We start from the raw sequence: 24,592 nt of genomic DNA on the forward strand, positions 1-24,592 counted from the left end.
TGAGCTTATCTTTTTTAGAATACTGTCACATTTTTACACATAAAACTTCTTGGTTAACTCAAAAATAATCAACAGATTAATCGCAGTTGAAAATAATTGTGAGTAACAGCATAAGTTAGTAATTAAAATGTTAAAACTGAACCATATGATAAAGCATACAGTCACCTGATCTTGACTGTAAGTTTTTTATTGACAGAGAACACATCAGATGATATTTTTTCAACACTTTAATATGATAAAGAACAGATGATTAAAGCATTCCTTGAACGTAACACAACTGATCCATGAACAAAGGGTCAGAGCGGGCTGACCCGGACTAAAATGCCTGGCTGGTTGTCAGACCTGGGCAGTAGGAGTGGGTGATATGTATAACTTACTCTGTAACAGTAAGTCATTTCATATTGCAATAACGGCATACAGAACTTGTGATATGTAGGGATGTAACGGCATCTTCAATTTCACAATATAGGGAGAACAAAAGTATCTTGATACGGTCGTGTATCTGTGAGGTCGTGAAAACGATAGGTCTCCTGGGCAGAAAGTGTAGTTTTGATTCAGCTGCAGTGGAGCAGAGTGGAGGGAAGTGGGAACTACAGTGGCATCGTCTCAGCGTGTCCATCATCCTTTGCGCTCTGTCTGCTGCCTCAGATATAGTACAGTAAAAATGGTCGACACCAGTGTTTGTGGTGAGGGAGAATAAAGACAAGATTCTGAAACTGTGGACGCTCCAGTGGCTTTACGATCTGATGTGTGGCGAAAGGATTCAAAGTGTTAATAAACACGCTGGGGCCAGAGTATCAACTCCCATCACAGCCATGCTTTAGTCAAAAACTTCTACAGCTCTCTGCCAACAGACAAAGGCTTAAATTACACAGCTAGCTGAGTGCATCTTACTCACCACGGGTGGGTGGATTTCCAGAGCTACTCAAATCATATTGCAATAAATATCGTACCGAAGAGTACTCGTATTGAGGTATTATCCCATTGTGAGATTTAGATATCGTTACATCCCTATTGATATGAGTATTTAGGTTTCTTTTATTAACTGTTGATAAATAAAATAAGTAAATGGGAATGTCTGTTTTTGGTTCCTCAGTGATGTATCCAGATCATTCATCACACTGATACAGAAATCCTGTCATCCTAATATTGCCAAAAAGCAGTCCTGCTGGTTGATTTGCAACATCAGCATCTATCTAAAACCACCAGAGGTATTTAAGGTCCAGCTACCTCAGGACAATCTCAGACAGGTGACAGATCCCTCTTATTGTCATATCACCCAACCCTACTGGGCAAATAAAGTCAATATACTGTATTTAGATTAATAAAAATACATGTGGTGGGCTTCATTTCATGTGGTTTATCAAATGGAAGGGTTATGTTTTACACCCTGTGCTCCCTAAGAGCTAAGCCAAACAAAATAAAACTCACCTCAAGTATTTGGAAATAAAGTTGAATAAAACCTTTGAAATCCTGGTTTACTAACTGCAGGAGATGAACAAAGGGAGACAGGGACTGGGGGTAGGGTTCTGGAGACGGGGGTGTTGATTTAGCCTTTCGGTGCGGTGTACTGACGGAGGAGAGAGGAGATGGCGCTAGATTCGGTGACCTCCTCAGGAAGAGAGCCCTCCATGTCTTTGATGGATGGGTCGGCTCCGGCGTTCAGCAAGAGCTCAACAATGTCGAAAAACTCACACGCCGATGCTAAAAAAAGAGAGGGAACAGGTTAGAAGCGATAAAGGACTATACTGAAGAAGAGACCTAAAAGAAACCCAAACATTTAGGAACACTTATCATAACGAATCTATTCGCATGGCAGCTCTTACAACTTCAGGGTGGACTGCCACGAAATTTTGTACAAATATTCATGGCCCCCAGAGGATGAACCCTGTTCACTTTGGTGATAATCTGACTTTACACCAAAGTCAGATCATCACCCTGAAGATATTTTAATAGAGGTTTTTCCCTCACCCATTAAGAAATTTACACAGTGGATTATCATCAAATTGGGTACAGAAGTTCATGGTTCTCTGAAGATGTATCCATACAACTCTGGTGTTTCCCTCACTCTCCTCTTCACAGGGTAAAGAAAGATTGTCTCATCAGCTGTTGGATGTTTTGCCAAAAGAATAATGCTCCCCTTAGGATGAATAGTAATAATAATAAACGCAGGCCCTGTCATCTTATTTGGCACAATCAAGAGGCCAAAATTCAGATGTGTCCAGTACTTTGTTTGACAGCCAAAATGTTGGGTAAACTAATGAAGCCACTGCAGTGTTTATAGATGATAGCATGCTACAAAGACTCAGATGTTGATCATTGTAAACTTACAACTACTAAACATTAACATTTTCATATCAGCTGTGTCCTAATTCCAGGGTGGCATCTTTTGAAGGATGGCAATGGCTGATATTTTCTAAAGCCCACTGACTGGCACTAAGGGTGACCAAAAAAATAATGAAATATGGAGATGTGAGGTTTCTGAACAAGACCATCTCATGGTGGTTCAGCCTCAGTTGTCTACACAAGTTACAAAACATGCATCCTTCATTGTATACAACAATGACCACTATTGTCACTGCTGTTCATGTCACTTTGATGGTGTGTAGTAGGTTTTGATGAATCTGAGTCATTCATTTTCTGTGGTTTAATTCACTATGTACAGTACTGCAGTTAATGAAAATCCCATCTGCAGGTCCAGCACTGACACTGGGTTGGATCTGTGCTTCTTTCAAACACCTAATTTCTGCCCCATTGGCAATTTGTGCCCCACTAAAAGGGTTCTCTCTCTCTCTCTCTCTCTCTCTCTCTCTCTCTCTCTCTCTCTCTCTCTCTCTCTCTCTCTCTCTCTCTCTCTCTCTCTCTCTCTCTCTCTCTCTCTCTCTCTCTCTCTCTCTCTCTCTCTCTCTCTCTCTCTCTCTCTCTTTTGCTATAAGGGTGGAGGGAAGAGTAAGGGGGGGGGATTGCACTCTGCTAACCCAGTTAGTGGGTTCCCTGTTTGCCTGATGTACCTCTCACCCCCTTCTGGCACCTCACCCCCCGCTCTCCTGCTCTCTTCCTCCCTTCCTCCCTTGTTCTGAGTGCTCTTCTCTGTCGGTGTCAATCGCTTGCTCCTCTTAAAGAGCAGACTCTGAGCTGCGCTCATGATTGCTGATGTCAGCAGCCGTAGTGATTGACAGCCAGGCCTTTTAACCTCCAGTCCAGGGGTGGCTGGCGGGCAGGCTGGCAGGAGTGTGTGTGCATGAGATATGATGATACATTGGAATCCATGTGAGTGTTTGTGAAAGTGTGTGTGCACGCTCAAGTTGAGTCTATGAGTAGTAAGACGCGTGTGTGTGCTTCACTACACTACAAAAAAACCACTTATCTTTCAGCTAAATAAGGCTAACAAAGCGTGGCTTATTTTTCCAGCCAGGCTTGCAATCCTCCTCTTGTTGCTCTAAACTGTATTTTATTTAGCCAGTCGCTTGTGTGTGTGTGTGCGCGCGCGCGTGGCGGGTGTCTCGCCTAGGCCTTGAGCTGTAAAAAGTGGCTGGCCCTCAGGGGAGCCGTAGGAGAGGAGAACAATTTATGGTGAGCAGTAAACCCTCAATTAATCACTTGCCAGCCGCTGTGGCCCTGTGCAAAGAGAGGTGGGAATGAATTTTCATTCTCTGCTATTTGTCTCCAGGAGTTCATCGCTTATGTTTATTAGTCATCTTTTTATGCCCCATCCTCAGGGCTTCCACCGCTCACCATGTTTGTGTGTGTGCAGAATGTGGGTGATGCAACATGCAAAATGCCCACCAACAACGCCACCAAGCAGGGGGACAGATGGTGCAGCAACACACACAGATACACACATACACACGTAGAGGACAGGGGAACCGCCCCTCAGGGACTTGTGTGTTGGGGCATGCGAGGGTCAGGGGAGTCTGAGGACTGGTAGTGATTTCCTTTGGGAGGGCTGGCGATTATTACATACACACACACACACACACACACACACACACACACACACACACACCACACACACACATATATATACACACACACGTACACATGCACACATGCACACAAAGAACAAAACCAGACAAGCAACATACATACCAAAGGACACACACACATATGCATGCACCTACAGGATACCACATAACGGAACAAGACAAACTGGTTGAAAAAGAACTGGAGCAAAAAGGAGACCAAGTATGAAAGAAGGCTTAGAAAAAAGAGGAGAGAAAGATGGTGGAAATAGAAGGTGTGTTCGAAGAAAAGAAGAACCAGTATAGAAAAATCTATGAGGAAATTTTCACCCTTAAAAAAAAACTCACATAAATTTACATAAAAAGATTTCAAGCAAAAACAGAGGGGAACAGCACACGTGTTTTACAAGGAGAATGAAAAAGAGGCCTTCTTACCATAATGTAGTGCTGTCTGGCCTTCATTATCCTGTAAGACAAAAACAAGTCTTCAGGGGAAAAAATACAACCAGAGAGTGCAAGTTCACGAATAATATCAGGAACAACGAAATATAAATCACCAGGAGCTGGGGAGAGAGACATTGCATATAACTTTGTTCAAACTTTTCGAGAATCAACACTCAAACTTTCCAGTTAGCTCCCACTTGTTGGCTGTGGTGAAAAGGTAACATGTTTTTATCGTATCAAGGAGGGAGTATGAGAAGATGAGATATTGATTTTATAAACACACGACCTGCAAGTGTTTGAACTTCAAGCTCTGATTAACCTGAACAAAAAAAAACACTACTGAAACTCAGAATATTACGATTCAAGTGAGTATAAGCCTCTTCCACCACTCGCCTCTACACATGTTCTGATTGGAAAAGAAACCAGAAGAGAGGTCTCAGAGAATGTGATTAATATTTTCAAGTTTAGTGTGACTTATGAGTGTTTGTGCTTTATTACAATACTATGTCTTCTGACACTGTGTCATTTAGTTGTAGATTTTAGTAAAGAATGAGATACCAACAGTGTAAAACTTTATAAGTGATGGTATCTTAATTTCTGTTTGAAGATGTATCTTTGGTCTTTGCCTCGATGAGACAGGACAGCTGAAGAGAGACAGCAAATGTGGGTAGAAAAAAAATCAGGGTTATAGCCTCTGTTTATGAGGGGCCCCCTCTACCCACTCAGCCAACCTGGCAATCTGTGTGGACATCCGACTTTAAACATAACTGCCAGCACTATGTCTCACTGCAGGCATCGTTACAGTCTGTTTGCTGTTCTGCTGTTTTTGGAGCAAAGCGGGATAATTTGAAGTTGTCTTATATGATATATGTTATTTCAAACTTCTGTTGTAATTTCAAAGCTGAAGTAAGTGAATATTTCAACTTGGTGGGTTGTAATGGCAGTCTGGAAAACTGAAAATCTCAGCCCAAAGTAGTAGTAATGCATCTGTTAGGAACTACTTTGTTACAAAGTTGAATGCACATATGGTATTTAAAATAGCAATGCAGTGCGCATGGGAAATTTTTATTTTGAGTCATTTTTGGACAGCATTAGAGGTCTACGTCACAGCGTTTAACTCCACCCTAAGAACAATGGCTAGCTTTTTTTCAGGCATTTTATCTTATATATTATTTAACCTTTATTTAACCAGGTTGGTCCCATTGAGTTCAAAGATCGCTTTTTCAAGGGAGACCTGGCCAAGACAGTCAGCAGCAGAAAAACTCAAAGTTACAGACATAGACACGCAGAGAACTGAAGCACACTTACAAGCACAACGTTTGTTGCAGAAAGAGCCGTTACCTCAGAGGCAGTTGTAACAAGATACACTAAAAACAACGACACTCTAAAGATTCAGCTTCAAGGTCTTTCATTTCAGATTTAAAAACATTCAGGTGTAGCCAGCAGTCAGTAATTATCAACCCCAAACTAAGATTTTCTGTCCCAAGCATTTCTTTGTTTACAATCCAAGTAATAACTGTTGACGTCACCCATCTGTTTCTGAAGCACTGTTTTGAGGCCAGTCGGCGGCGGGAGCCATATTACTGCTGTTGAGCGATTGTGGCGTTAAGAGGCAGGCTTTGAGCCTCCTAGCCAGCAGCTACAGTGTTCCCGACTGTCAATCAAGACTCGTAATCTCAATATCTTCGAAATTGCTGCGTTAGAAAAAAATCACCCCCCTCACAGTGTGAGCCGATCGAGAAATGAGCTATCCAGACTACACTCATCTTTTGTACCAGGCTGTAAACATGTTTATTTCTGCTGTAAAGATCGTCTTTTTTGAATTGGTGTGTATGTGGTTTCCGGTACTTCCGGAGCCAGCCTCAAGCTCGATGAACTGCAGCTTTTAGCACTTTGCTTCGGACTCATATTTTTAGACCTGAGGTTGCTGCTTGGTCATAACATGGCCCATTTTACTAGCTGCCAACTGGTAGGAAAGAAAAGACAATGCAGGCATGTTGGCCATATGAATAGCATCACTCATGGACAGAGGAAACTTTTGATCTTAAGATTTAAAGACCCGAGGTCTGCTTCATCAATACATTTGTCAAAGCTCTCCAACCACTCCCCGGAAGTGACCTAAGTGTGATTCCCCCAGTAAAACGTGTCCATTTCCACCACTGGCTGCATAGATATCTATTTGCAAAGATGAAGAAGTTGTCTTCAAAGAAACGCCGCTGGGTTCTGGGATGTTGTTATGGTGGATTGCATTTCGCCTACTTTTCCTTTGTAGACAGACTTTTTTCCCCTGCATATACCAAAGCCTACTGATACTTGTATTTGATTGATCAATTCTACTTGGACCTTAAACACAATTCAAACATAAACTATAACTTCCGAAACAAATACCAGGGCCGAGCCTACAGATTCTACATCTTTATGTAGAGCCTTTAAAATGGAGATTAATGTCACAGAGGATTGAGCTCTATCATGCTGTAGACAGGGAAACAATTGTTACTAGAGCAAGTCATTGTTGGTATAGTTAAAGAAATAAGCTAGACAATATTTACGGCCTCGTTCTTTAAATTAATTAACCAAGGACACTATTGACCCTGACCCACAACAGTTCAGGGACAATAGAGAGGGGAAAGGAAATGAGTGTCAGAGTATGACCAGAAAATCAGTGGCAGTCTCCTGCATGGGTGTGTGTATGCATGCGTATGCGTATGCGTATGTGTATGCGTGTGTGTATGCGTGTGTGTATGTGTGTGTGTGTGTGTGTGTGTGTGTGTGTGTGTGTGTGTGTGTGTGTGTGTGTGTGTGTGTGTGTGTGTGTGTGTGTGTGTGTGTGTGTGTGTGTGTGTCTCTTTTGAACAGTAAAGATGATACCTGGGATCAGGGGGTCAATGGTGGAGATATAACTCTTGTAAGAACTGTGGATTGGGGACAGGGATGTGTGTGTGTGTGTGTGTGTGTGTGTGTGTGTGTTTAGGTATAATAAGACACAATATATGACAGGCCTCATCAACAGAAGATTGGGTTCTTAATCACTGGTCCAGGCTGCCTTTGCAGCTCATAATGATGATAAATGGTCAAACTGTTGCCTCCAGTCTCAGAACAAGAGCCAAGTACAATAGTTTCAAACACTCAGAGACAGATTAAAAGCCAACAGACGCACTGACATTTCTTGCTGTGCTGAAAAATGTCACTGAAAAGGAAATCCTCACAAATTACTCGAACTGTTCTGCTCAAATTATTCATTAGTGTCTCCACCTCTGCCCCTCTGATAGAAGATCCTTCAATGCACCTTCCCGGTTGGTTACTTCCATATCCTTACTCTTCCTATTCTTCTGACCTCTCTTCCTCCTAACCCTAACCTCCCTCATCTTTTTTTTTTCATTTCAATCCCTCTTCTCTGTCCTTTTTTCTATCCTTTCTATTACCTCATCCACCTTTCTCGCTCATTTCCGTTCTGTCTCCTCCTCAATCTTAATCCTGTTCAATCCCTGCTTTCCATTCCTTCTGCTTTTTCCTCCTCTCTTTCCTGTCTTCCCTCTCTGGCTGGTCCCGGTGCAGAGTGATCCTATTGTTGTCTGTGTCTCTCTCTCTCAGGGGCAGCACTTCAGGGACCTACTGATTGGATTAGAGCTTTCTATTCCCTCTGGGTGGATCACACAGCACAGATGCAAATCGCCACCAGCGTGGAAAGCGTGCCGCAGTTAACCCAGGACAACAATGCTGTCTGTCTCGGAGGCAAATCACAGCCTGTGATGTGTTACGGACATTCTGTCTGTCTCTCACAATGACACTTATCAGTCACACAAGTGGAAAGAAGTGTAGGATTCAGTACAGTTTAAAGGTCCATGCATTTTAATAGAATCCAAAAGAATTCTACCCTACATTCTGGAACAACACATGAAAAATCATACTCCACTATTTTTGTCCTAATTTAAACAGCATATAGAACACACAAATAAACCTATACACACATGGCACTCAGAGACAGTGACAGATGTTTACAGTAGGGGCAAAGTAAAAGTCGTTGGGGCACATGAATACATACAGTTATAATTAAAGTGTAAGGGGTTTAAGCCTTAATCTGCGGCGAGCGCTAATCTGCCGTTCGTTGTTCAAAAGCCACACACACGCACTCACTGAAAAGCAAGAATGAATGGCTGATAGTTCACAAACAAAACATATAAGGGAGGGAAAGTGTAGCTGAAGCTGGTGGGAGTTCTTTAATAAAATATAATTTTTTAAAGTTAAGAACTATCTAAATAAAGAAGTATGAGTCAGTTAGATATTTAGCTTTACTGTGCTAAAATGTGTGCTAGTGGTGATTGAAGTATTTCGATCTTATAATGAGTAAAAGTAATGTATTCAAAACCTTACTACAATTAAAGTTGTACACATCTCATCACATAGCTGAAGTATATTTCTGTGAGGGTTGAAGAGACAAAGTAAAGCAAGATCAGTCCATCCATGTCTGTCTGAGAACTACAAAACATAAGTTCTTAGTTTGTTTCATTAACTTGAGAAGTACTTGATCATCTTTGTCTGGTGAGTCGAGACTGTATGAAATATGGACGTAGTATCCTCGGCATTACCCATCTGTTCCTGAGCGCTGTTTTGAAGCCAATTGACGGCGGCAGCCATATTGGAAATGCGGAACTCAACCAGGCAGAGTGTGACGTAAAGAGGCGGAGTTTGAGCCTCCTAGCCAACAGCTATGTGTTCCTGTCCGGGAGTCAAGTCAGTCATGTCCTTATTTGGGCAAAAACTTGTAATCTTAATATCTTCTGAACCGTCGCGTTAAAAAAATTCACCCGCCGTACAGTGTGTGCCGATAGAGAAATTAGCTCCGTAGAGCCAACCCGTTTTTTGAACCAGGCTTTATTAATATTTATTTATTTTATTTATTAATGCTGCAAAGAACGTCTTTTTTGAATTGGTGTGTATGTGGTTTCCGGTGTTTCTGCAACCAGCCTCAAGGGGATTCTCAATGAACTGCAGTTTATAACACTTTAGCATGGGCTTCATACTTTGAGACCGGAGGTTGCTGCTTGGGTGAGTCTTAGTTTCACTGTAAATAGTAGGTTGCACAGAAGCTTCCCTGGCATACTTCAGCTGTATGAAACCAAAAAATAATTTTCTTGTGATAGAGTTTCTGTTAACATGCCCATGTTTTCCAAAATAACAGCATAATTGACTTGATGAAAATAAAAATGGAACTTTTGTCAGGGGGTTCCCATAGAGGAAAAGAACATACCTTCTAAGATTGTTGTGTTTGCACTTGCATAGAGAAGTTGCAGTAGAAGCTGCATACATTGTGAACGTGCTTCCTGCATGTTCATGTGAGGGGGTCAGCAACCTGTCCTCTCAGCCTTCCCTAATGCCCCTGCATCCAGGACGCAGGGCTTGATGGAATCACAGGAAATTGGATTGTCTTCCATTTGCTTTTGAAGCAGCCTGGAAGAGACACCCCGCCCCCTCCCTCCAAACCCACCACTCCCCCACATATACCTGCAGTTAGCCTACCGTATAAAACCTCCCCCCCCCACCTCTCTAGTGCACCCCTGTTCCCATCCCATTACGGAGGCATGTCACACTGAGCCCCCTGCTTTTACATATCATCCAAAGTTTCGCCGTGCTGTGCAGAAATGCCAGGCTGGATGTCAGCAGAGTGCTCAATAAAAGCAGCTGCTTGCACAATACCAGATCCAGCACTGTGGAGTGTATCACTCTAATGGGGTGCAGCAATATGCTTAGGAGCAGCATGGATAGAGATTGATCTATTAGTACAACTGCAGGTTTTTGCTGAATTTAAGGTACAACATCTATCATTTCTACCACAATGTGAAGCAAGATAGATGACAGCGAAGGACAGTAAATCAAAGATGTGAAAAGAAGCACGCAGTCTGACTTCTTTAGTGTTTTACGTTACAGATAAAAACTACCGAAATAAGCCTAAAATGTATCCAAAGAAAAAGAGAACACATGAGAGACCCTTAAGGAGTGCAGGAACCGAGCAATTCAGATTCAGACTGAGGTCAACTACGATCAAATAAAACCTTCTCTGTTGCTCTGTTTATCTGCAGAGAACACACAAAGGGACTGTCACAGATGTTGTGTTCCTTTCCAGACAGTGTTCTAATTTGTTTTCTCCATCAGTCTGCAGACTGGCCCGGCACAACGTGGTAAAAACACCCCAGATATTCAACACAGCTGTTTTTACCAGCATTAAGTGAGCGGATCAAGGGCATATCAGGGACAGAAACTTAACACAGTCAGAGATACAAATGGGACACAAGTCCCTGGAGTCTCTCACTGATAGAATGTAATTCAGACAGAATAAAACCCAGTTTCTGTTTGTCTGTAGTGGAGATTCGAGGGAGGGATTGTGGGTAGAGGTTAAAGGTCTGACAAATCCACAGCCAGCTGTGGAGTCAGCTGCAACATACAAGACTTCAGAGAGAAAGCACACTGTGTTTTTATGGTGTGGACTGCTTGCACTGTATGAGTTCGATTGTTTTCATATCACACTCATCAAACTGCCAGTGGTCATGATAGTATATTTTAGGGAATCAAGAGTACAAAGTTCTAATTTTTCCCTCACCTCCTTCAAAAGGGGAAGGATTAAGACTTCTCTTTTCATTTATTAATCAATATTTTCACAATGAGGCTGTTTCTTTTTCATCATCATAGCCTCCTACTGCACCTCTCCTCCTTATTTTTCCTCCATCTTTTTTCCTATCTCTTATTAAACTTTCTCTGGGCTCTTCTTTCTTACTCCCTTTCCTCGCCTCCTCCCTTTCCCTCCCCCCTACTGTCCCTGACAGCAACATTAAACAAGTGGGGAAAAATGGACAAGCAATTATGATTTATGATCAATGCATGCAGCAGCTGCTGACTTTTATAATGACAGTGGTCGAGGGAGGGGGAGGGAGAGAGAAGGGGTATGTGTGTGTGTGTGTGTGTGGGTATGTGTGTGTGTGAGTATGTGTGTGTGTGTATCAGTCTCCAGGGTATGTGTGGGAAAGATGAGGGGTGAATCGATAGGCGACTGGGATCATTGGCATGCAGATTCAAGCAGATAGCATTATGATGAGCAGGTGCCATTAATCAGAGCAGAACACAGATCTGAGGAGGAGGAGGAGGAGGAGGAGGAGGAGGAGGAGGAGGAGGAGGAGGAGGAGGAGGAGGAGGAGGAACCTCCCTCTCTGGGTCCATCTAGTACTAACAGCATGGAACCAAACAGAACCAACTCAGCTTGCTTACTTCTCTGCTTCCCTTGGAGCTAACGTTTTCTCACATGCAGTTATGTTTTAATTTAATGGGATGAAATCTGACTTAAAGGGGCTTGAAACTTTTTAAGAGTAGGTGGTAGGCCGCATATAAAATGTTAATGTTTGAAGTGTTTGCTGTATGTTTTTGTTGATTCTTACTGTTCTGGTTTTTGTTTTAACTCTGTAAAGCACTTTGAATTGCTCTTTGTATGAATGGTGCTTTATAAATAAACTTGCCTTGCCTTGCCTAGAAAAGGACATGTAGTCTTCTTGATTTCAGTGTTAAAGTTCTTCTGCTGAGGAATCATCAAATATACAAGACTCTAAATTCAGCTAGAACAGAACACACATTTTTTTATCAGAGTGTAGTGGAAACTTGCATTGGGACCATTCAACCATCTAGGACCCATTTGCATATCGTCTGAAAAATAACAAAGATTTTTCCTAAAAATAGTTTATTACCGTTCATAATTCATAATCCAGTGGGGGTGTTTATCTGCAGAGAATGTGCTCTATGTCCATCTTACCTAATTTTCTAATATAAATAGAATGACTGATTTAATCATTTTATGGGCGTCAATCATTGTGCAGCACTAGGAAGCTCCCTGTCAACGGTCTGCAGGTCAGGACTAATAGAAAACACAGAGAGAGCAGGTGACATCACTGTCTCTCTCTTCTGCACTCAGTCTACACCATAGATGCAACATGTGTCTGTCTTTAATGATAAAGGACTCAACAAATGTTGTATTTGATGAGCAATGCATGAGGAGAGTTTAGGGATGGGTACCTTTCATGTTTGAACCGATACGGTACCGATACCCGGTACCTGGGAATCGGTACCGGTGCTCAATGGTACCAATTTTCAGTTATTTTGTGTGTGTTTATGTGGTAATAAATATTAATTTGTTTAATAATAAAATCTCCAAGTTTAAAAATTTAACATATTTATTTCATTTAACATGAAATGAACAGAAACAGGATTATATAGGTGATTAGATATATTAGCTGACACGTGCTCGTGGCGTCTAATCGCTCTTTCGGGAGTTTATCAATGAACACACGTGAAAGCCTGTGGACGGGAAAAAGTCAGTTCTCAGTCTTTTTATAATAACAGGACACACAACTTACTTAATGGGCATGCACGCACACAGGAACGGATATAAACAGGGCAGGTAGTCGGAGCCTGAGAGTCCGTCTCAACTTAATCCTCCTGTAGCTCTACCTCGCGGGCCATCGCGCAGGCTCCATTTGGCGCACTCCCGCGTAGATGCAGAGAGCAGAGACGTCCACCCGATCAGTCTCGAACTTAATTACAGGGCGAAAGTATAGAAAATCGCCTATTCCTCCACTCCCTCACAGTCACGAGGATGCGTTTAGGTACCGAAACATGGTACCGTTTGATTTTACGTGAATCGGTACTCGGTAGTACCGACGGAATTCGGTCGGTACCCGCTAAAAGTACCGAATTCGGTACCCATCCCTAGGAGAGTTAGCGATGTGGTGTCTGTGACAGAGGGCGGAGCAGAGAAACACACTGCAGGCAAGAAGAAGCCTGACTTCAGCTGCAAGTAAACCACGCCTGTTTTAAGTTCTTGAGAGCGTAATCACTGTGAAACAACCAGAGAATAACTTTTCATTACTTCAGTTTTGCAAAATAGTTTACTTTACCAGCACTCTCTATGTCGACTTCCAATGCACGCCGATCTCTCCCCTTCATTTGTCTGCAGCAACTTCTGGTTGAAAATATGAGGGTAGATCATTTTTTATTTTCTTGCAGGCTTCAATGTTTTACCTGCTTCCTGTTCTGTATGTTTGTGTGTGTGTGTCTGTTTGTGTGTGCGTGAGTGTGCGCACTGGGAAGGCCCCCCCTAAGTTAAAAGGATCTATAGACCGAGGGCAGCCCTAATTGAATCTGGGTCTCCTCTCTGAGCAGGGAGAAGTAACCTTGCCACTCAGCGTGTGAGCACTGCCACCCACGGTCAAATTAGCCTGACGCCAAACTCTCTGCCCTTCACACCCCCTGTGAGTGTCCTTCAGGTGCTCCTGTGATCCCCCTTCCACATCACACCAAAGCTGCCATCAGCAACAATACAGTTATGGGGGAAGCCTGAGTGACTTACAGGTCCAGAGCAGGGGGGTCCTGGAGGATGCCAGGGATTATGGTGAGTTATTGTGTAAGAGTTGTCTGGAGGCCAAAAAGTATGACACAACTGACTTCAGCAAAAGACACTTATTCATAATAAGTTGTTTTTTACGTTCAAGAACTTGAGATGTTGAGACACAATTTCTTTTTAAACCTCTTATGGCATTTCTGAAACCTGAATTTGTGGATCAGCCAGTGATGAACCAATCTTACAACAAAGGGAGATATGATAACTAACAGCTGTATAGTACTGATATCAATGGGATAATTGTCATGTTTGGGTTACTTGACTCGGAGAAGAAATTAAAGATATTTAATGACTAAGTCAGTTTGTCATCTTAAAGACAGAGTGTTTTTCTATCTTATTAATTATAAAAAAAGATTTGAGATAGATCTCTCTTGTGTCATTTGCATTTTTCCCCTTAGATTCAAAACTAAACTTTTTTGTCTCACTTCATCTGGTGTGCTCATTAAAGCATAATGTTTCCAGTGACAGCCTTCTCTGAATAAGTGACATCATCCAATGCATCTGTTTTAATATCAACAACAGGCTCTACTAAATATAATATAATAAATCAGCCTGTTTGTGTTTCACTTCTAGCAGCACTACCTCTACTTCTTTTTTTTTTAAGTTAAATTTTTGGTCTTTTTCACCTTTATTGGATAGGACAGCTGAAGAGAGACGGGAAACGCGGGGAGCAGAGAGAGGGGGAAGACACGCATCCAATGGTCGACCGGCCGGGAATAGAACCGGCGACCACTGCGACGGGGACCATAGCCCCGGGACGCCTAGACCGCCAGGCCACCAGCGACCCCGCTACCTTATTTGCTGAACTATGAGAGTGTTTTTCCAACAAAGGGCTCAGTGCGATATCGGTTCAGATTTAAATTTGTCCATCCCAGATGTGGCTCTGTTCAGTCCACAGTGGTTTTCCTGTGTGCACCAAGCCCTGGAGTCTCATGCCCTTATATGGGTGATGGAGGTGTGTTTCAATGCGATGGCTTTCATAAGAACGCAGGTGCCAACAAATCAGAGGTTAAACGACAGGTTTCATGAATGTGCCTCAGTTTACTTTTAGAAACTTTCTTTAGAACAAATTTAAGAGAAATCTTAAGATTCTGGTGATTGAGGCCCAATGTGACTGGCAGCTCAGCTTGCAGCTCCTTTTGATAGACTGTGTTTGAAGCGTCAGAGAAACTAATATTTAATAACACTGCTTAATTGAGAGAGACTTGGATGACTCAGAGAATCAGTTCCTCTTTGCTGCTCTAAAACAGTAGCTATTTATCGATGCCATAATATATCAATGATGGCAGTACATTGCTGCTTGTTGTGTACAGTTTTGTAGTAGCAAAAAACAAGAACCAAAAAACCCCACCAGATTTCTGGTGTAACTAGATGATTATATCCAGAGCAAGTCAATAGTGGTGTTGAGTTGGGTCATAAGATCGGGGAACGGGCCAATACCCCACATTTGCTATGATTCTGAAGGCTTTCTTTCTACTAAAAAAAAAGCCAATAGGATTATCTTAAACCACATTCAACCAGTGTAAACGCTCTAACAAGGCTGATTTTCATGCCTTTTTCTGTCCCACCCTACAAAAGAAACGTCTCCTTTCCTCTAAATCCCCTTTCTCCTAAACCCTGCTTTCTTCATGCACATCTTCCTCCCCCTCCCCATGTCGCCCTGCTTGCTTGTTCCCGTGGGACACCTTAGCGTCCATTAAAGCCATCAGAGAGGAGGATAAGGTTAAAACTGAGACTCCACATCCTCAGAGGCCCCCCCGTCTGTCCTCCTGCGGCTCATCGATGATGTTTAAAAAGAAATATATGAAATAAATAAATACATAAAAGAGTGTAATATGAAAATCAATGGGCAGGCAGCTGGGGGGCTGCGGCTGAGGCATTTGGAGTGAGGGACTCATAAAGCTGAGTACTGCGGGGGAGACTGATGGAAGGCAAAACACTTACTTTGTTTATTCTCTCTCCTCACCCCCGTCTCCTCCCTCCTCTCCCGTCGCTGTCTGTATCCAGCTCTCACTCTCTCACTCTCTCGCTCCCCTCCCTCTCTGTCTGAAACGGTCGAGGACAGCTTTAATGCTCCTGACAATTTATGTGGATGGTTAAGAACGATGGAAATCAAATAGTTGAGTGTAGGCAAGGCCCAGAGAGTGGCCAATAAGAAAGAAACAACAGCTGATGATGGCAAAGAGGACTGTTACCTGCTGGAATGGCTCTTTAGGCCGCACTATTACTGTCAAGTCGTTGGCTCTTTTCTGAGTGCTCGTATTATAGATTCATAACTGTATCTGTGTCCGATAGGCCCTTTTAACACAGAACGGCAACAGCTTTCATTCCATCCAGTCCAGCTAATGTGCAGTGAGTACTAAATATGAATCCTATAAGAGCACCTTAGAGTGGGGCTTGTAAAATGTCAAGGTGTGTGTTTGGTGGATGTGTTTGGTGGCTTTTATGTGAGCTCTGAATCCTCCTTGCTTGGAAATGGTAAACTTTTAAAAGACCTTTCTGACAGGTTCTACTTTTTCAATTTAACAAATGTTTAGCTTCCAGAAAGAAAAAACTAATAAACACCCGGGAAAAAGAAACACTGCCCCCCTCTGACGCACATCCACCTCTCACCACTGTACAAAAGTGAAGCCAAAATACCCCGAGACAGGCTCTGGCATTGTATGCTGAAAACGTTTTTGGACAACTTTATTGACACGTCAGTTAAACATGTGAACTTGACATACCAATAGCAATGCATATCATTGGCTGTTACTGCTGTCAATCACAAAATACATTAATTCTTCAAGGTTGTAGATGACAACATAAAATAAAGTATTTGTTGCAGAGTACTTGTACATGAAAAAACTATCTAATCTAGTACATCAAGTCACAATGCCCGAGCAGCTGGTGATCATGCAGACATGCCTACACATGCAGGTGATTCCTGAACAAGCTACATAACCATCCATTGTGGTTAGCTATCATTGGGTCAGTCTGCAAACACCTGAATGTAAATGCTGAGCAGGTAATGATGCATACAGTAGGGAAGAGGTCAACAATGAATAAGGTCACAAAAGAGAAGTAGGGACTTAGCTCAGGGGAGATAAGTTAAGCCAGTGTGTAAGTTGATAAACCCGTCTCTGCATCTTCTTTTTTTTTGTCAGTTGATCATATTTAATTTCACCCACGTCATTTCCATCTGTCTATAATGAAGAGGGAGCTTTTAGTACTCACAAATCTGTATTTTGCCAGTCACAGAGACATCTTGTCAGATGAAATGATAAGTGTGTTAAACCTAATTAATCTGAGTTTTAGAACTTTCACTATTAGCAGCTTGGCTTGCTACATTTCTCTAGGGGAAGCTTTGATGCAAGTTAAATGTGAAGGAGAGTTACTAGCAGCTGAGCTCATGACATTTTACAAGTAGGTTGCCCAACAATGGTTACATCAGAGTGTATAGTTTTCCATGCTGAGAGTGGCCAATGCATTGGTTTCTGGAGCTCAGCTGCTGAGGGGTAGCTAGTTCGCATCCTTGCTATCACTGCTGAGAGTTGCATATGTAAAAAAGCAACTGAGAAACAAAAGGTAAACAAAACATAGCAAAATGGTGCTACTGTCTTCGAAAACTTCTAGAGCCAGCAAGCATTTCACCGTCAACACTGCAAAGAGCAGGGCGTCCTAAAACATTTAAAAAAGCTGACCTTGCTTGTCAGCAGAGAATGTCAGAAGTGGACAAGTGTGTACACACTTGCTTGCTCTGATTTTCTTTCTCCTTCCTAAACTCTGAACTGTGGAGCAAAATCGTAGCATACTGGTATTTCAAACACCCTTCACATTAAAGCTAAACCCCCTCTTTTACATAACACGATATGCTTAAAGCAAGGAAAAATCAGCTTGAGTTAGAGTTTTTAAAAACTGTTTTTGAGTTAGAACAAAATAAAGCTGATTGTTAAATAAGAAACATTGAGTAACTGTAGATTCACTACCCAATAAGCAGATTAATTGCTTTAATTATCAATGACTGGTTGACTAGTATAATGGTCATTAACTGTAGTCCTGCTGCACTTCACTGATAGAAACCATGTTACAGCTTCCAGTGAGTTGGGGAAACAATTAAAGGCATTTTTTTGCCTTTACTTTTGGGGAGCTGTTATGTTGACCATCTTTTTATACTGTCTAATGTGTGCAAACATCCTGCCTTCTTGCTCCTCTCTGCAAGTCTCATAGGCTGCATGGAGAGTCACAATGTATGTGAAATCATATGTAACATCATATACAACACAATCAAAAGGACACAAGCTAGGGTATAAACAGTGTGGGATCATCTCAAACAAATTAATACCACATCTTTGTTTGCTGCATTTCTCCCTCCATCCGGTTATATTCTCTATTTTTACTCTTTGATTCTTCTAGACAAACCACCTTCTTCCTTTCCCACCTTGCTGCCCTCTCTTTCTTTAAGACCCTATATATTCTTAGAGAAAGAATGCACAATTTCAAACACACGCACATGCGCACACGAACACACACATATACACATACCTGCGCACACACAATTATGACAAATCTTGCTGGATATTTGTTATGACTGGCCTGACTGAGCCATTAGTTATAGGAGGCTGTGCTGGGAAAGGGGAGGGAAACAAACGTGTAATAATACCTGCACCAGAAGAATTTCAATCAACCACCATGGTAGTTGTGTGTGTGTGTGTGTGTGTGTGTGTGTGTGTGTGTGTGTGTGTGTGTGTGTGTGTGTGTGTGTGTGTGTGTGTTTACCACTTTTGTCACACTAGTCGTTGACACCACAGTAGAGGACACAGATGAAAGGGTTCAACGCTCTTTGTTTGCCATGCGAGGATTCACAAAGCTCACATAAAGCTGCATAATATCCAGAGTAAAAGTTGCACTATTTAATTTTTTCTGAATATTGCAGTGTCAGTCTTAAAGGTTATAAATTATCATACAGGTTTACTATGTTTTTGATGAAAAATGGGCAGGGACAGATGCTAATGCTCACGATTCGGTCGAGTTTGATGAAAATGAATTATCTTCTCTGACATGCTTCTTGATTTGCGAGTCAGGACTTTGGCACAAACATGGAAAGCTTTATTTAGGAAGCTGTCCCCAACATGTTTTACTCTGAGAAAAAAGGGCAGCCTTGTGCTATTTGGTAATTAAAGTAGTCCATATTATACAGGAGCCTTTTATACATTTTCCCAACCAGTTTCACTTCCACTATGTCTGCACTGTGTCAGGGTGCTGGATTATTAAACTAATTAGCATGGACAGCAGTTTTCTTTAAGAGAGGGACAAACTTATGTTTATCTGACCAGAGACAGGGAAGAAATGTTTGTAATAGTTGATGGTTTGGTCATTGTTTGAGTTATTCATGGGGGCTGAAAAGTTGAATGTATATTTGTTCCAACTGCTTAAATGTAGTATGTTGCTGGTTTTCTGATTTTACCGTCTCTGGTATGACAACTAATGTTTGACACAAGTTAGTTACACTTGTCTTCTTGGACACTTTGATGGACACTTTGATGGACACTTTGATGGACATTTTACTTGACTTTAGAGGTGGGATAAATTTATATAACGGTATTTTTTTAATTTCTTTATGCAGTAACGGTATCAATATATGTGGCTACATAAAGCCCTGCTTTTACACTACTTATCATATTCACCAATTCACACCACATCAATACACCGATGGTAGAGGCTAGAGGGACTATCAGTTTGAGCAAGTGTCCCTCTTAAGCATTCACAACCACTCATTATGTCTCTGTTAGCAATTTGAGGCTCAGTGTCTTGCCCAAGGACATTTTGGCATGTTACTGTGAAAGCTGGCATCATCTGCCAACCTTCTGATTGAGAGACAACAAGACTACCACTCACAGTCACCTGTACTGTGTGCTGTATGTTGTCTCATCTGACACCACCATCAAATGGTTACAGGCACTAGAAATCCCAGCATAGAAATTGTGAGGCTTATCTTGTTTGCTCTTTTAGGTCATAAAAGGCACCACTGTTAATTTCAGTGTGTTTCATAACCAGTCCAAAAATCCTCACAGGAGTCTTTAATAAGCACTTAGGCTACGTTCACACTGCAAGGCTTAATGCTCAATTCCGATTTTTTGCTCAGATCCGATTTTTTGTTTGCCTGTTCACATTACCATCTATAATGTGACCTGTATCCGATTCCAGTGTGAACTGGCCCACATGCGCAAAAGAACAGTAACAATGACGTTACATGCAGCTGTTTCACAAACGTAAACATGGAGAAGTCAGCATTTCTGGTTACGGTATGAACACTCAAGCTTTGCTTGTATGGAAGTGTCACCCCATATATTTATAAGGTCCAAGACCTCGCTGTACCTCCATTGACTTGCTCCATCGTATATTCTCCATTTTTGCATGGCTACCTCTGCGCAGAATTGTGACGTGTGTCACTATAAAGTGACGTGAAAGTATCAAATATGCATCAAATCTGCCTTGGCCGTTCACACTGAGGCCGCATTGAAAAAAAATCAGATCGGTATCTGATTCAGGACCACATATGGAAGTGGTCTAAATCTGTTTGGAAAAATCTGATTTGGCCTAGATTTGAGTGTTCACATTGCCTCTAAAAAATCTGACCTGGTCGCTTGACCACTATTGCCTGCAGTGTGAACATAGCTCCTTTGAACAACTTCTTCTTCTTTGAACACATAACAAAATCCACTCAAAGACATCTCCTCATTCTGAACTACCACTGTAATGTCTTGTTACTTATCAGCCAAAATCAAACTAAAGACTGACTATAAAAAAATGAAGATATAAGCTCATTTATTGGTCTAACTCTGGAGGTTAACAGGCACCGAAGCAGCTGATTTTGAAATATGGATGTTAATCTAAAGGAAACCAGAAAGAGTATCTATTTTTTCTGTTTTACAGAATCCCCAAGTTCGTCAGAGAAATCTCTTAGCATTATTAGTGAAGTTGAAGTCTGCCACCCAGTCATGGATTCACTGTCTTATCCCAGATGAAGATAAATCAACAGTCAGACTCCATCCACACCCCTCACAATAATGTTTTATCAACAGATCAATAGCTTAAGAGAGACTTTCCCCATTATAAAGTAAAGTAAAGCCTCCTGAAAATTTACAATCTGGCCGGAATAATAAAACTGTTCCTTCAAAAATGTAAGAATGTGAAAACTTAATTTAACATGCATGTCTGCACCCTTCAAAGCTCACACCTCACTCAGAATATAAAGGCAAAAACTCAGTCCCACTCACACAGACGTCCCTGCAGACTCCACATGCACACAACGTTTACCAGACTTGTTGTGTGCTCTCTGGCCACCAATTGTGGGCCGCCCAGTCAGATATTTATTACTATTGATCTAGCTGGTCCTGGCTGGAGACTTTTGTTCTGCCGGCTCGAGGCTCTGACCTCAATTAAGTTATGAATTTCTATCTGATAGACTGGGAGCGCTTTGGGGCCTGCCGCGGCCGTGCTACCACGCTGGATTAATTAGAATTACTGGTGCTGCGAGTCGCCCTCCCCGCCTCATGGATCATGTTGTTTTAATACAAAGTAGAGGCAGAAGAGAGGGAGGGATGGAGTGGAAGGGGACGAGGGCTGGAGGGGGGGAGGGGAGAGTGATGAGGAGAGGGGGAAAATGGGGAGACAGACAAAAAAAGTCTACAAGAGGAGGCCTGAGTTTGAGTAAAAACGTGAGAAACAGCCATGTGGTTGTGCCTTTTCTCTAAATCTTCACCTAAACCTTAACAATGTTTCCTTCCTGCCATTGTGTTTGTGTTGTTGTAACCTGCGTCTCACCTGTCCTTCCTCTTTGTCAGCCTAATCCCACCTCTGTCTCTCCACCACTCAGTAATCACTCTGAGTCACACAACGTACTGTGGACCATTCCTGACCTTTGTTGCAGTCTACAGCACCTCTGAACCAAAGCCCTTCCTCTTCGACTCCAATTTCTCCTGAGCGGGCGTATCCTGTCTGTAAACGTATCTATGGAAACACTACAGCTTGTTCGGAGGAGGGTTTGGGATTTCCTCTTGAAAACTAAAAGTTGTTTGTTTGTAGGATGAGGATTAGCTGTGGGTGTGGGATTACACCGTCTGGACACAGAACGACCACAGGGAGAGTGGACACAAACACACGTCTACACCAATAAAAGAGCATACTTTAAGATTTATTTGGGACAATTTATCTGAGGATATACTTTTCTTTTTTTTGTGTTGATTAAACTTTTATCAAGTCATCATCTACAGCACATCTTGGCTAGTTTAGCTCTGTTTGCACTGAAGTCATGTAAATCAGAAAACCAGGGGCACATTCATGCTTATACAGTAAATATGTAACTTCAGCCATCATTTGTTGCCAAGGAACTGAAGCTTTGCAGTCTCCCACTGGTTGTCTGGCACTTTTAATCTTTTATTTTGAACACCTTGTGACCTCTGCTCTTGTAAGGTGCTATATAAAGAAGCTTTACTTACTTACTTCTGGTCAAGAAATAACTCATATAACTCCTTGGAAAGTACAAAAAAGTGTATTTTATTTTGAATATGCTTTATATTAGGGAGAATGTACAGTTAGCCGGTGTTCATGCTGAATAGAATCACGACAGGGTGAGGCAAGCCCACGAAGTGTTGTCAAGGGGTTTTGACCAATCAGAATCAAGTATTTCACACAGCCCGCTGATTATTAAAAAAGCTGGGTTATGATTTTGAATATTAATTTCATTCTTTTTCTGGGTAATGGAGCTTGTTCAAATGTTGGTTGGTGATAACATGACGTACTGTTTACAGAGATAGTCTTGTCTTATTCTGATTAGGGATGTTCCGAAGCAACAAATTTCCTCGTCGTATGAACAGGAATTTAAAGTTAGACAAACTGAGTCTACCTATCCAGTCTAAATGTTAAAAAAAGGCAGAAAATAGTCAAAATTAAGCCCAATTTGGCTAAACTCAGGATCACAGTCTTTTGGTAGTAGGTAATAACTGGAGCTACACCTCCAGCTTGGGGCGGGTGGTTAATACATTCCAAGCAATCAATCATAAAAAATAATAATACTTTGTTTCAGGGGTTCCCAAAGTGTGGGTCGGGACCCCCTGGGGGGTCGCGAGACACAAATGGAGTAGTTCATGAGATGTCATCAAGAACGTTTTTTTTTTTTTTTTTAATTATCTAAAAATAGTACATTTTACCCATTATAGTAAAAAATATCAACAAAAATAGTAGCTAAGCTTGAAATATAACCTTGGAAATAGAAAATGTAATGAGATTTCTGCCTAAGTTTGTCCTAAGTTTAGGGTTAGATAACAGTGAATTACCAAAAGCATCAGTAGAAGTAGGTTAATTCATAACGGCACAGGAAACAGCCACATGCTCATATAGATAGGCTAATTTTCTGCAGACCAGCTAAATGAAGCCACATTTAATCACTTTGAGGAACAGTGGGGGTCACACCTATATTTTGGGGGTCGCGGGCTGAAAAGTTTGGGAACCCCTGATTTGTTTGACCAACTAGTAACCCTGGCATATAGCTAAGATGACATGACAATGTATAATTGTTAACATTTAACAATCATAGTGTCGAGAAATGTTCAACAGCAAACATTCTCCTGCCCTCTGACAGATCTTTTCTTGTTAGGTTTGGTTTTCCTTCATCCATTTCTTGAGAGTTTATGATGCTGTTAGACATAGTTTCATCACTTCTCCTCCTTATTCTATAGTTTCAGCTAAAAACAGAATCTTTTCAACAGAATTTTAACTTTTACGTCTGTGATCAGCTGTCAGAGCTGACTATTATAAGTTATGTTTGGAAACCAGTTCTTCCATGTTGTATTACAGTTATCCGTATCAACACAATAATTCCGATGCCTCACACAGAGCAATAAAGAACTGTTTCTCTTTAAGTCCTCGTCATTGATTGAGAATTTAACTTTGACTGCTCTTGGACATATATGTTGGTCATTATCCATAAAAGACTAATGCCATGTCTTTTTATTAAATCCATGAAGTAATTTTACTCCTCCAAGTGGAAAGGCTGTTTGTTTACCCAGCCCTCATAATATGATGGAATGTGCTAAACTTAAGTTAACGCTATATTAATGCTCTTAAACACATTCTCACACATTGACTGCAAGTCCAGTGTTTAAGCCTTAATTTCCATCATTACATTAAGTGAGGTTTAACTGTCATCTTTCCCACAGTTTGTGCTCTGTGCCCTACTTTCTCTGCGTGTATTAGCTGAGGGGGCAGTGATACAGAGAGGATGAGGAGGAGGAGGGAGGTTTAATGTCCGGCACCAACACTGCGGCCTGAGCTACAATTGGCAGGTGGCACGGCTGTGATCTGCGTATTCAAACACACACACACACATACACTCACAGACAGCTACCTATTGTAGTCCGTCCCCGCCTTGATCCAGGATTAACTATCAAACGAGCCCTTAATGCAGGTTACCAGGGTTTGGGAACAATTCACTAAAACAATCAGTTGATTAATTTCCAACGATTTTCCCTCTCTGCCAGGCAAATAATAATACTTTTTGTTCAAACTCTGAAGTCCCCCCTCCCCTTTTTAATCAACAAATTAAGCATAAATCATGTTTGATCTTTATTTACTGGTTGCTCTACAGTTGGTAGAGGTCAGGAGAGATTACTGGTCACTCTAATAGCCTGCAAACATCCCCAACATTCCTGTATTCCTCTCGTGAACACACACATAACCTCCCAGACTCTGGGTTTTATGTGGTGCAGAC

The 24,592-nt window shown here is 41.7% G+C and overlaps 1 protein-coding gene across 2 annotated transcripts in view; it reads right to left on the reverse strand.

Annotated features, from left to right (window-relative positions):
• Positions 1-209: 209 nt before the first annotated feature.
• acbd6 (acyl-CoA binding domain containing 6) overlaps positions 210-24,592 on the reverse strand; it is a 41,937-nt gene continuing 17,554 nt past the window's right edge. Inside the window, exons 7-9 of one of the 2 annotated variants that reach the window (XR_004634742.1) lie at positions 15,787-15,888; positions 4,398-4,428; positions 210-1,704 (exon numbers count right to left, since the gene is read on the reverse strand). Coding sequence is in view for 1 of the 2 variants with exons in the window: in XM_034708162.1 (XP_034564053.1) it covers positions 1,550-1,704; positions 4,398-4,428 (186 nt within the window). In the remaining variant the exon portion in view is untranslated. The remainder of the gene's footprint in view (positions 1,705-4,397; positions 4,429-15,786; positions 15,889-24,592) is intronic. The other variant, XM_034708162.1, reaches the window with a different exon arrangement.

This window comes from Notolabrus celidotus, chromosome 2 (genome assembly GCF_009762535.1).
Source record: "Notolabrus celidotus isolate fNotCel1 chromosome 2, fNotCel1.pri, whole genome shotgun sequence".
Lineage (NCBI taxonomy): Eukaryota > Metazoa > Chordata > Actinopteri > Labriformes > Labridae > Notolabrus > Notolabrus celidotus.